General features: G+C 46.3%; 1 protein-coding gene across 4 annotated transcripts in view; it reads right to left on the bottom strand.

The window, feature by feature from the left end:
• EP300 (E1A binding protein p300) overlaps positions 1 to 13,165 on the bottom strand; it is a 466,384-nt gene that overhangs the window by 305,108 nt on the left and 148,111 nt on the right. For all 4 annotated transcript variants that reach the window (XM_029590455.1, XM_029590457.1, XM_029590456.1 and 1 more), the window contains exons 3-4: positions 11,977 to 12,153; positions 10,428 to 10,689 (exon numbers count right to left, since the gene is read on the bottom strand). In XM_029590455.1, coding sequence (XP_029446315.1) covers positions 10,428 to 10,689; positions 11,977 to 12,153 — 439 coding nt within the window. The remainder of the gene's footprint in view (positions 1 to 10,427; positions 10,690 to 11,976; positions 12,154 to 13,165) is intronic.

The raw sequence follows: 13,165 nt of genomic DNA, 5'->3' as shown, positions 1-13,165 counted from the left end.
CTTTCGAATGCATCCGTTCAGGGAATGTAAATCCAAAATTAAACGGAGACCCCACTATTTTTCAGAATGAGGAAGTATTGGGAATACAACCCCTTGTTTAATTGGCTGCAAGATAATACTTGAAATGCCTGCTTATGAAGCAAAAAGCATTCTTCTTGTTATAAAAGTAGAGCTTGCTCCTGATCTCGAGTTAACATAGAAACATAGAAATGACGGCAGAAGAAGTCCAAGTGGCCCATCCAGTCTGCCCAGCAAGCTTTCACACTTATTTTTCTCATACTAATCTGTTACTCTGACTGCTGGAGTTGACAACTAGATGCAGAAGTTTTGGTCTATTTTCAAAAGTGAGTCTGTAGCCATTGTGAACTATACTTAAAACCCAACGATCCAAGGTGATGAATGCCCAAAAATGATGGGGAATAATCTGCCGCGGAAAGCCCCGGAATGTGCACCATTGTTTTTAAAGTTTTTGTGTGCTAAAATGTTAAATTTCATTCTTGTAGAAGCAAAGTATTAAGTACACTATAAGTTTGGACACATATGTGGAATTGAAAAAGTACACCATCGATAACGATATTGTTCCAAGTATACCTGTCTATCATAGTCCCTGAAGCAGCAGCCCTGCGAAACACGAACCGACTGGACTTATGCGGCAGCGCCAACAAAAAGGAAATACCTGGATCATACTTGTGCGGCAGCGCCAAAGGACTGGACTTATGCGGCAGCGCGGTAGCGCCAACAAAAAGGAAATACCTGGATCATACTTGTGTGGCAGCGCCAAAAAAAGGGAAGTGAATCAGTTCTGTGCGGCAGCGCAGTAGCGCCAGCAACAAGGAAAGTACCTGGACTGGATCTATGTGGCAGCATGACAGCGCCAAAAAAAGGGAAGTACTTATTCCACATATCTTATTGAAGCATTCTCAGAGAAAAAAAAATATTGAAAAAAGTGATAAAGATATTTCTAGTGTTGGACCGATGATTAAAAATGACCCGGAGTGGCTGAAAATACAGGCATAACATGCATGCAGACCACGGGTGTCATGATGGTCCTAAATATAATTAAAAAAATATTTCAAAATTTCAAAAAAATTTACACATTAAAAAATTTAAGTATTTCTGTACAACGTGTTTACCTGCAGTGTTAGTACAAATCGTTGTATTTTGGATAAGTTTTAAAATAATTTTGGTGGATAATCTGCTCCCCATTGTTGGCGGTAACTGTGGCAACCCGCGCTCAAAGAAATCTGTTGCGGTTTTTTATTGGTTCCCTGCTGCTGCTTTTGAGTACGTTGGCCTCTGGAACGGCCCCTGGTTTGGGTTTGATATGCCTGCTGCCTGGAGGGTTGATATGACAATGACCAGTAGGATGTATAGGGTCTGAAGGGGCACCATTAGTATTATGACCTTTTGTAGGAATGCGTCTTATGCTATCCTCTTTGAGCTGAGTAGAAAAGAGCAGAAACTCTCTGTTTAGGACCCAGCAGTCCAAAGTTATTTTGGAATATGCTGCTTGGTGTAAAAAGATCCTGCCCCAGACTGTCATTTGTGGCTGTGGCCTGACTGATTCTAAGAACCTTGCTGGTTTTTTAGTGTCAGTTGCTGCTTCTGAGGCATTCTTTCACACTGGTATCCTTTTTGTTGAGGTTCTTGCTGCTGAGGATGCAGTTGTAATGTGGTTTGCTGGTACTGGCTGTATTGTCTGTATGGCCGCTTTTGAATTGTGAATACCTCCTATATGATGGCTTTGGTCTGTAGGCAATGTCAGATTATACAGCCACATTTTATTCTTATCTGAGCTATTGTTTCCTTTAATTCGTCACCAAAAGTAGTCTCCAACACAGGGGAGATCTGCAAGCTTTTCGTGAACCTCCTCCCTGATTGTGCTCGCTCTCAGCCACGCCATATGGAGAGCTGCTATGGAGGTTGCCGATGTTCTAGAGATAATTCAAACACCTCGTAAACTGCTTTTAAGAGGTATCTTTTGCCTTCTTCTAAATCCTGAAGTAGCAGTGGTGTTATTCGCTCTCCAGATTCAGAGGGTACAAAAGGTTTTAGCTGTTGGATAGCAAATGTTGCTTACCTGATGTAACAGGTGTTCTCACAGGACAGCAGGATGTTAGTCCTCACAAATGGGTGACATCGAGGATGGAGCCCACCACGGAAAAACTTCTGTCAAAGTTTAACAGAACTTTGACTGGCCCCTACTGGGCATGCCCAGCACAGCACTGACCCTGCAGCCAGCAGGGGTCTCCCTTCAGTCTGATTTTCAAAGCTACAGGCAGTGCCTAAAAAGTAAAATTAAAACGAACCCAACACCGCGGGGTGGCGGGCGGGTTTCGTGAGGACTAACATCCTGCTGTCCTGTGAGAACACCTGTTACATCAGGTAAGCAACATTTGCTTTCTCACAGGACAAGCAGGATGGTTGTCCTCACAAATGGGTGAGTACCGAGCTGAGGATGTCCTGACTTGCACCAAATGCACCCAACGGCGTGCAACAGGCACAACAACTGGGGTGGAATTTGGAAAAGGGCATCCGCACCCTACCGGGCAGGTGGAAGGGTGTTGGTACATCATGTTGGAAAAAGGTTACGCAAGACAGATTGGCCGAAGATGGAGTCTTGTCTTCCAGCTTTGTCCAAGCAATAGTGGGCTGCAAAAGTATGGAGAGAACTCCAGGTTGCAGCTTTACAGATGTCAGGAAGCGGCACCGATCGAAGGTGTACTACTGAAGTCGCCATGGCCCTCACAGAGTGTGCTTTAACACGGTCTTGAAAAGGAATGCCAGCTTGCTGATAGCAAAAAGAAATGCAGTCCGCCAACCAGGAGGAAAGAGCCTGCTTACCCACAGGTTGTCCTAACTTGTTAGGATGGAAAGAGACGAATAATTGAGTGCTCTTTCTGTGAGAAACTGTAAGGTCCAGATAGAATGCTAGAGCCCGTTTACAGTCTAGGGTATGCAGAGTCTGTTCTCCAGAGTTGGAGTGGGGCCTGGGAAAAAAGATAGGTAGTATGATGGATTGATTGATATGAAACTCCGAAACTACCTTAGGTAAAAATTTAGGGTGAGTGCGGAGTACCGCCCTGTCTTGCAGGAGTTTAGTGTAAGGCGGATAGGTGACTAAGGCCTGTAATTCACTAACCCTGCGAGCTGCAGTGATAGCCAAAAGAAACAACACTTTCCATGTGAGATATTTTAGGTCACAGGAGTGAAGAGGTTCAAAAGGTGGCTTGATAAGGCGACCTAGAACCAGATTAAGGTCCCAAGATGGGGCCGGCGGACGTAAGGGTGGCTTTTAAATGGAGCAAGCCTTTGAGGAAGCGTGTTACCAGGGGTTGTACTGAGATAGGACGACCCTCAATACCTTTATGGAAGGCGGCCACTGCACTGACATGCATTCTGACGGAAGAGGTTTTAAGACCTGATTCTGATAGATGCCATAAATAGTCCAAGAAGTTAGAGATTGGACAGGAAAGGGGATCAAGGAACTGAGAAGTGCACCATGATGTGTACCTTTTCCATTTATATGAATAGGATCTTCTGGTGGAGGGCTTTCGTGAAGCTATCAGGACACGAGAAACCGAATCCGAAAGGTTAAAAGGCTGAAGGACTAACCTTTCAACATCCATGCCATCAGGGACAAGGCTTGGAGGTTGGGATGGAGGAGGCATCCGTCGTTTTGAGTGAGCAGATGCGGATCCGTTCCCAGAGGGATGTGCCTGCGGATGGAGAGATCCTGGAGTATGGGATACCACACTTGGCGCGGCCAGTGGGGTGCTATCAGGATCATGGTTCCTCCGTCCTGGCGAAGCTTCACGAGAGTCCTTGACAGAAGAGGAAGTGGAGGGAATGCATAGAGCAGACCTGTCGTCCACTTGAGGGAGAAGGCATCCCTCGGCCGAGAGTGCTGGCTCCGAATGAGAGAGCAGTAATCGTCCACTTTGTGGTTCTGAGGGGACGCAAAGAGGTCTATGCGGGGAGAACCCCACTTGTGAAACAGAGAGGTCGCTACCAGAGGATCGAGTGACCACTCGTGTGGTTGGAAGACACGGCTTAGCTGGTCTGCCACTACATTGTCTACTCCCGGCAGGTAAGTGGCCCTGAGGTACATGGAGTGGGAGAGGGCTTCTGCCCAAATCTGCGCAGCTTCCTGACACAGAAGGAAGGAGCCGGTGCCTCCCTGCTTGTTTATGTACCACATGGCCACTTGGTTGTCTGTCTGGATTAAGATTATCTGACTCGATAGATGATCTTGGAAAGTTCTGAGCGCGTAGCGGATTGCTCGTAGTTCCAAGAAATTTATCTGGTGTTCGGCTTCCTCCGGTAACCATAACCCTTGAGTTTGGAAATTGTCCACATGGGCCCCCCAACCGATGTGGGAAGCGTCGGTGGTTAGGATTACTTGTGGATCTGGGAGGAGAAAGGGTAAGCCCTGAAGGAGGTTGACTTGAGTCGTCCACCAGGTTAAAGACAGGCGTAGCGCTTGTGTGACTGTGACTATGGAGGACAGAGGCTGAAAAGCTTGAATCCATTGGTGTCGCAGAGTCCATTGTGTTACTCTCATGGCTAGTCGGGTCATGGGAGTGACTTGAACTGAGGATGCCATGTGACCCAGGAGAACAAGGAATTGGCGAGCCGTGGCAGTGTTTTGAGACTGAAGCTGGCGAGCTAGGTATATCAGGGTTTGAACCCTTTGATGAGGAAGATAAGCCTTTGCTTGTAAGGTGTCCAAGTCTGCTCCAATGAAAGATAAGGTTTGAGATGGGACTAAGCAAGATTTCTCGTAATTGACAAGAAAACCTAAGGAAAGGAGTGTTTGAATTGTCAATTTTAGGGAGGATTGAGCAATCTGTTGGGTGGAGGCCCTGATTAGCCAATCGTCCAGGTAGGGGTAGACGTGGACACCTTCCTTCCGGAGGAATGCTGCTACCACGACGAGGCATTTGGTAAAGACCCGTGGTGCAGATGCCAGGCCGAAAGGTAGTACTCGATATTGGTAATGGTTTCGGCCTACTAGAAAACGCAGGTACTTGCGATGTGATTGTGTAATCGCAATGTGGGTATAAGCATCTTTGAGGTCTAGAGAGCACAGCCAATCCCCTCTTTGCAGCAGAGGGAGAAGCGAGCCCAGGGTTACCATCTTGAACTTTTCTTTTTGAAGGTACTTGTTGAGGGCTCGGAGGTCTAAGATGGGACGAAGCCCTCCTGATTTCTTTGGTATCAGGAAATACCTGTAATAGAATCCTCTTCCCTGCTGAGAGGGAGGGACGGGTTCTATAGCGTTTGATTGCAAAAGAAGTAATACTTCTCGTTGTAACTGAACCAAGTGGCTGGTTAGGCTCCATGCCTGTAGAGGCGGGGAGTCTGCAGGAAGAGTAGTGAAGTTGAGGTGGTAACCCTGTGCTATAATTGCTAGTACCCACTGGTCTGAGGTGATCTGTAGCCAGTGGTCTAAAAAGTGGCACAGTCGACCTCCCACAGGGATGGCTGGAAGAGGGGGTTTGGCATGTGCTCTCTACAGGGAAGTCAAAGGCCCGCCGCAGGCCCAGGGGGTGGGGCTACTGTAGGTCTTTGCTTCCGCGGTTGACGTGGCTGAGCTCTGTTGGAAGACCGTGCAGGTCGAGGCTTAGCCGATGGAGGGTAATACCGACATGGCCTAAAGAACGACTTTTTAGAGTCTTTCTTAAAGGGTTGTTTGGAGGTCACCTCAGAAGGAGTGGATGAGAGTTGTTTCAACGTCTCATGGTGATCTTTTAACTCGGCTACTATTTGTTGAATTTGGTCACCGAACAAGTTGTCCCCTAGGCAGGGCAAATCAGATAGCCGGTCCTGGACCTCTGGGCGAAGGTCTGATGATTTTAGCCAAGCCCAACGTCTGGCTGAGATGGCTGTGGCTGAAACTTTTGTGGAAGCATCGAAGATGTCATATGCAGTCCTAATTTCGCGCTTCCCAGCCTCAAACCCTTTGTTAAGGAGGGCTTGAAGCTGCGGTTGATATTGGTCAGGCAAGGTGTCTGCATATTCCTGCATTTGTTTTAGGATGGCTCTTTTATATTGAGTCATATATAGTAGAGATGTGAATCGGAACCAGAATCGGATCCGATTTCAGTTCCGATTCACATCTCTATAGATGTGAATCGGAACCAGAATCGGATCCGATTTCAGTTCCGATTCACATCTCTAATATATAGCTGATACGAAGCTATGCGTGAAATTAACATAGCTCCGTGATACACCTTTCTTCCTACACTATCCAGGAATTTGTTATCCTTGGTAGGCGGAGTTGAGGAGTGCGGCTTCAGGCGCTTAGCTTTCTTTTGAGCTGACTCAACTACAACAGAGCGATGATCCAATTGAGGCTTCTGAAAACCCGGTGCTGACTGGACAAGGTATGTGGAGTCAGCTTTCTTATTAACTGGGGAAACTGAAGAAGGAGACTCCCAGTTTTTCTTAAGAAGGTCCAGAAACACCTGGTGAATAGGGATGGAAGCGATGATTTTGGGGGCATCCAGAAACTGGAGTAGTTCCATCATCTGGTGTCGGTCATCTGTTTCTGATTGTAGCTGAAAGGGGACTATCTCTGACATCTCCTTCACAAAATTAATAAACGAGAGATCCTCAGGAGGAGAACGCTTTCTACTCTCTGTAGGGGATGGTGGTGAAGGTAAATCTGTGTCAGAAGAGGTATCATCACCCCAGGTATCATAGGGATCACGCGGAGCTTGAAGCCCTGAAGGTCCTGGTTGAGGGTCCTGGGTAGTAAGAGGAACCACCGAGGGTATCGAGTATAATCTCGATGGCACCGGTGCGGAAGATGGAACTGTAAATGGCATCGAGGGCATCGGTGCTGTCGATGGAATCTGTGCCGGCCTTGGAATCGGTGGAACCGAAGGATATATCGGTGGCGAGGGATGACAAGGCACCGATAAAACCACCCCTGAAGGGGGAAGTAAGAACGGTGCTTCCCCTCCCGATGATAATCCAGTCGGAGACGGTGATGATGTCGGTGCCACTGGAATCACCGATGGAAGGGCCTTTAGAAGCTCCTCCATACGGTGTAGTAGCGGTGCTAGTGTTCCCACTAGTGGCTCGATGGTCGGTTCCGTACTCGGTGGCGAAGTCGGTGCCGGGGTCGGTGCCGGAGTCGGTGCCGGAGGATGTTGGAACTTCAGCATCGCCTTCTCGATGGCCTCCTGGACCAGCCGGTCCAGTTCTGCCCGGAGACCAGGGGTAACAAGACCCGGCTCGACGGGAGAGGGAGGCTGAGGCTGAGCCGGAGGGACCACCGTAACCGGTGGGATCACGGCTCCCACACCCCGAGGGGGTGAGGGTTTCCTCGGTGCCTGCGAATGAGACGTGGACGGTGCCAGGTCCGATCGAGGCTTTTTAGTCGGTGGCTCGGTCCGTACGGAGGTCGATGTTTCTGGATCCTCGACGGGCCGAGACTTGTGCCGTCGATGGCGCTGTTTCTCTGGTCGATCCCCTCGTCCATCCGGGGAAGGGACTGGAGTCGACGGCCGGGAAGTCATCGATGGTGGACGGTCACCGGATGGTTGACGATGATGGTGCAACTTCGACGGTGCCGGTTCCGATGACGTCGATGCTATCGATGGCGTGGGGGTGCGAGCATGGAAGAGGAGCCCCATCTTCTCCATCCTGGCTTTGCGACCTTTGGGTGTCATTAAGGCACATTTGGTGCAAGTCAGGACATCATGCTCGCTGCCTAAACACAAAACACAGACCCTGTGAGGGTCTGTGATTGACATAGTCCGGGTGCAATCCGGACATCGACGAAACCCCGTCGCCATGGCCTTAGGCCAAAAATTTAGTCGCGGGATTGGTGACTGTCGATAGGCCTCAAGTGCCAAACTCGACGTAAGTCAGCCAAAAACGGCAAAAAACTTACCGGAGTTCCGCGAGATGAAAAATTAGTCGAAGGGAGACCCCTGAGGGGCAAATTTTTCTTCAGAACAAGTATTTCCGAATTCCTGTCAGGAACGTGGATAGGAGCTCCTTTCGCCGCGTGGCAGCTGCTGCGCGGAAAAAAGAAGACTGAAGGGAGACCCCTGCTGGCTGCAGGGTCAGTGCTGTGCTGGGCATGCCCAGTAGGGGCCAGTCAAAGTTCTGTTAAACTTTGACAGAAGTTTTTCCGTGGTGGGCTCCATCCTCGATGTCACCCATTTGTGAGGACAACCATCCTGCTTGTCCTGTGAGAAACATTCTTACATGTACTGTACTATGTAAAACTGATGTTGCTTGATTCGTGATGTTAACATCGAGCTGTGGAAAAGTCTTTCGGCCGAATTCGTCTAAAATTGTCTTTTCCTGGGGTGTACTAGCATGACGTTTTGTTTTCTTTGCCTTCTTCATAGTCAATTCTACCACAACTGATGTATGCAGTAACTGTACTGGACCATAAAACTGCAACTTTTTCAGGTGAAATTTGAGGTTAAGTTTCCTGGCCACAGCAAGGTTAGACTGTGGGGACTCCCATGATTTCTGTAGCACCCCATCCAGAACAGCGTGGGAAAGCAACGCCGAAGTCTCAGATGGAACATCCAAGATCTTTAGGATGCCAAAGACCCCTTTCAGTGGGTCTGGCAATTTCCTTATTTCAATATTTAAAACAGTTCCCACCTTTTCGATGAACTTTGAATAAGAGAGGTCTCTGGTGGCGACGAGGGCTGCGGTGGCTCTTGTGGTTTGTCTGAAGGTAATCCTGTAGAAGACGATGGTGATATTGGTAGGGAGTTACCCTCACTTGGGGAGGGTGGAGGGCTCGGCTCAATTCTAATAGGCGAGTTGTCATCCAAGGTCGTGAGGATTGGTCTGTGTTCCTGCAGAGGTGATCTCGGTCATGGGCATGTGTCTGGGTGTACTTCAAAGGTCGGTCATGTCTTGACTTGCTATCTCTTGACGTGTTGGCCTTTGAAGAATCCGTCGGGGAACATCTCCTTTTGATGCACCGCACTGTCTGACTTTGACGCATCGCATCCTGGTGTGCCAGACTTCAGTACTTCGCATCGCACCCTTCAATGTGCTGCATCATGATGCACCTGTTTTTGAGGAGTCGCTCCATGGGACGTTCTCTCTCAATGCATTGCATCATAGTGTTTTGTGTCGATGCGTTGAGTCACAAAGTGTCACCTGATGCACCCACTCGCGATGGTGCATGTTTAGGTTTAGTATGCTTTTGTATTTGTTCCAAAACATTAGTATGTGGTTTTTGGGCGAACTGATCCACGAGTTTTGCCTTTTTGATCAAGACTATACATGGATCTTCCGACGATGCCCTTAACTGTTTCCCTGCTTGATGCCTCTCTGGTCCCGATGATGAGTGCACAGAGCAGCACAGTGATGACGCATAACTGTGGGACATTGACATTGGCTATTTTCACTGCTCAATGGCTTTGAGCTCTCAACCATATTCTACCACAGTGGGAGCAGACCGCCTGATTGTGCTTCGGGCCTAGGCAAATGTAACAATAGTTATGTTGGTCAGCTGCAGAGATTTTCACAAGAAAAGTTGAAGAAAAAAAACAGACTGAGCAGAGAAGACGACCCGCATCTGCACCGTGACGCAGATGAAAAAAGACTGAGGTGACCTGAGCGGGACAATTGCACGGGAACAGCCATGCATGAGCAGAGCGACAGCTCTGCTCCTAGAAGATTCCAACCTGTGCCATCAGGATGACATAACACAAGAAAGCATGACTAATGCACCCTGCTTATCAACAGAAAAATCTAAGACATTTTCCTCTTACAAAACGATGGTCCAAAAAGATGAAAAAGTTTGTCCAGGTAGCATTGCAATGAAGAAAAATCATGGGCTCAGCTTCTAACAGGAATGACAAAGAAAAGGGAAAACTTCTGAAGTGCCAAAAAGAACTAACTATAGCAATTGAGAGGGGGGGGGGGGGGGGGGGGTGGATTTTAGCAGAAAACTTGAAAAAAAGGATAAATATCTTCTGAACTCTGTAGGATTGCAGGAGAGAAAAAACATCTAATAGAAAAACTGAGGAAAGCCACAGGGCTGCTGCAGAGCGGGAACTAACATGCATAGGTAGAAAAAGGCTTTTGCCTTTTCCAGAAAGCTCTAAAAGAATCCATCTACTTGGCGCCAATTGTGGTTATGTCATTCACGGGTATAACTTAGTGCATTGCTCATTTTCAGAAAACATATACTGTCCCACAATTACTATCTAGGGAATTCTTTCATAAACAAAGTTTTTACTTCACAGGAACACACCAGAAGGAAAGAGTTTAAAAAATGCCTATAATCTAATAGTCTTATACCAAAATATCACTGGATTCCTTATAGTACATTCTGAGTTAAGGCATTTTTCACTATAACTCACTTCCTGAGGTTGCTTGCTAAAGGCAGAGTGAAAGATGCCTCCGTGTGCAGAGAAAGTATAGTGACTTACCTTGACAGGATTTGCCAGCCTGGCAGTGTGTCATGTGATTGAGTACATTCTTCATAGTGCGACAATGAGGAAGGTTACACTGCCGCACTTCACCATTGGCCTGCTCCCGCCGCTGGCACTTGTGAGCATGCAAAAGGAGGACAAGCTGCTGCTGGATCAGTTTGCGCTTCTCAGGGTCCGCAGTGGGGGCTGCAGAACCCATGCCCTGAGGAGCTGTGGGCACCATTCCAGTTTGTTGGACTTGGGGAGCCTGCTGCTGGGCCTAGATGGAGAAAAAACAGCTGGATGTGGCTTACATAATATATGTTCTAGCTTCAGCTATCTAACAGCAGAATACAACTGCAGCCAAACCAAACTGGGTCCCAGCCACAGCAGACAACCCTCAAGTGAGTAAATAATGTCAAAGTTGATGGATTACACTACATTAACTAAATACAGTAGATGACAATCAATTAGCCCATCCAGTCTACCCAGTTTCTGGTCTACACTGCTAAAGATATATCCCAGCTGCCAATATAAATCAGTTTTGGTAGTCTCATTCTTCCTTTATCCACACCTTGCTTTTGCTTTGGGGGAGTAAAGGGTGGGCTGTTTGCTAAACTGCAATCTCCTAACCTAGTTCCTATACTGTCCTCTATATCTATTCCAAGTATGCTTAAATTCTGTCAGGGTTTTGGTTGCCAACATCTCCACTATTGATCTATTCCAGCTATTTTCCACCCTCTCAGTAAAGAAATATTTTCTATTTCTTCTGAATCATCCTACTTACAACTTCAGATCATGATCCCTTAGCCCTGAATTTCCTTTCCTATGGAAACTTCCACCTTCCTGTACTCACCGACTGACTGAAGTCTGTCAAAATGTTGAATATTCCTATCATATGCCTTCTTTCCCTCAGTAAGTACATTTCAAATGTCAAACTTCTATTACAGGTCTTATACCATTCTGGAAACCTATCACTGAACTGCTTTCATCTTCCCAGTGCCCTTACAAAAGGGTATAGCTTTCAGAAATTAACTGTACCTCAAGGTGGGATTTCACTTGATCTATATAAAGGCAGTATAAACTTTTCCTCCAATATCTCTTTATGCACCTAACATACTTTTACAATTTTCACAGTATGAGTAGTAATAAATATATCAGCGATGACAGTTGCAGTAGCAGGAAGGTGCAGAAACAAAAAAGAAATGAGGCAACTTAAGCCTCTTATGCACATACCAGTTGGCTGACTTGGACAAGGGTCAAAACTAAAATGTGTCTGCCCTTTGCACTTAGTTTTTATGGCAGATGAGACAAAGGAAATGCTAAAGAAAGTCCCATTTTTTAATGTGCTTTTTCTTGCATCCAGCAGAAAATTACAAGTACCTTGCAGAAAGACCATGAACAATGGCTCCTGAAGGAAAACATTAGCTCCAATCAGTTCCACTTTCAATGCTCTCTGGCAGACTATATGCCCAACAGTTGCCTCTCTCCTACCTAGAGGAGCTGAGTGTTATATAACCGTCTTAACTCGATATTGTCAAATTACTGGAGTTTAACGGGTACCCACCATGTTTGGCATCCCGGTCCCAGGCACAGATTTCTTATCCATTGGAAACTGGGGTAGACTGCTCTGCAGCCCAGCTTTGTTCTGCATCTGAGGGCCAAGGCCACCACCTCCCATCTGCTGGCCAGAGTTCTGACTGTATGGTGCCCCATAAGGGTTGGGGTTGCTCATAATTCCCATCTATGAATGCAACAAAATATAACAAGTTAAAATATCCAATAAATGTAAAGCTATATGTTTCCACAGAACCTTTTGCAGAATTTAGTCTGAAAGCTCCAGTGCCAGATTTGGATCTTAAATAACACTGCCCAGAACAAGGTACAGACCAGGGAGCTTAAAATTTTATATCAATGAAAAAAAGATCTGCAACTGTTTTGAAATTATTGAAAAGCACTACAGGTCCTTGGTGCCTGAAGTCTCCCATATAACTAAATACAGCCCCTGCTGTAATCCCTGGTATTCCAGTACTGTGACCCCATTTATAGGGGTATCACTATACCTCAATGCTATCATGACAACACTCCTGAGTGGCACTGCTAGGATACTCAAGATTATGCAGTGTTAGTTTGAATTCTCATGCAAGTAAATCCCAATTGGTCTGAGTTGGCTTAACCTGAAAAAAGGTTTACAGTTGTTGGGAATATGCATTTGGTACTAGCAGCAGGGCATTCTGTGACATCATAAAGACTCTGACATCATTGCTCTGTCACTGCTGGCACTAAATGGATGCGCACAACAGTGTAAGGAACTTTCTTCCAGAAAACAAATTCATAATTTGCTTAAAGTTTAAATAGGTTGAAGGAGGTACTTCCATCTTTCCCATTTAGCACCCATTGTTCATCTAATCTTACTCAGTCCAGTCTGCCTCTCCTCTATAGCCTTGTTTTGTACTCCAATGCTAGTCATGGATCTTGGTTACACTATATATATATATATATTTATTTATTTATTTATTTATTTTTTAATTTTTTTATTTTATTTTTTTTTTTTTAAACTGAAACTTGGACTCTTACTGAAAGAGGTACCTAAAACTCAAATCACTCCCATATTTTCTCAGTTTTTATTTTGGTCCACAACCAAAACAATCTAAATTTTCACTCTGCCAATTTAATTTTCATTTCATGGTTTGCAGTATGTCTACACTTTCCTGAATATGGGTTTCTGTTCACTATCTACCATGTGTCAGACACGC

Source organism: Rhinatrema bivittatum, chromosome 2 (assembly GCF_901001135.1).
Source record: "Rhinatrema bivittatum chromosome 2, aRhiBiv1.1, whole genome shotgun sequence".
NCBI classification, from domain to species: domain Eukaryota; kingdom Metazoa; phylum Chordata; class Amphibia; order Gymnophiona; family Rhinatrematidae; genus Rhinatrema; species Rhinatrema bivittatum.
Note: the sequence above shows the minus strand (reverse complement) of the source record. Positions and strands in the feature narration are given on the sequence as shown.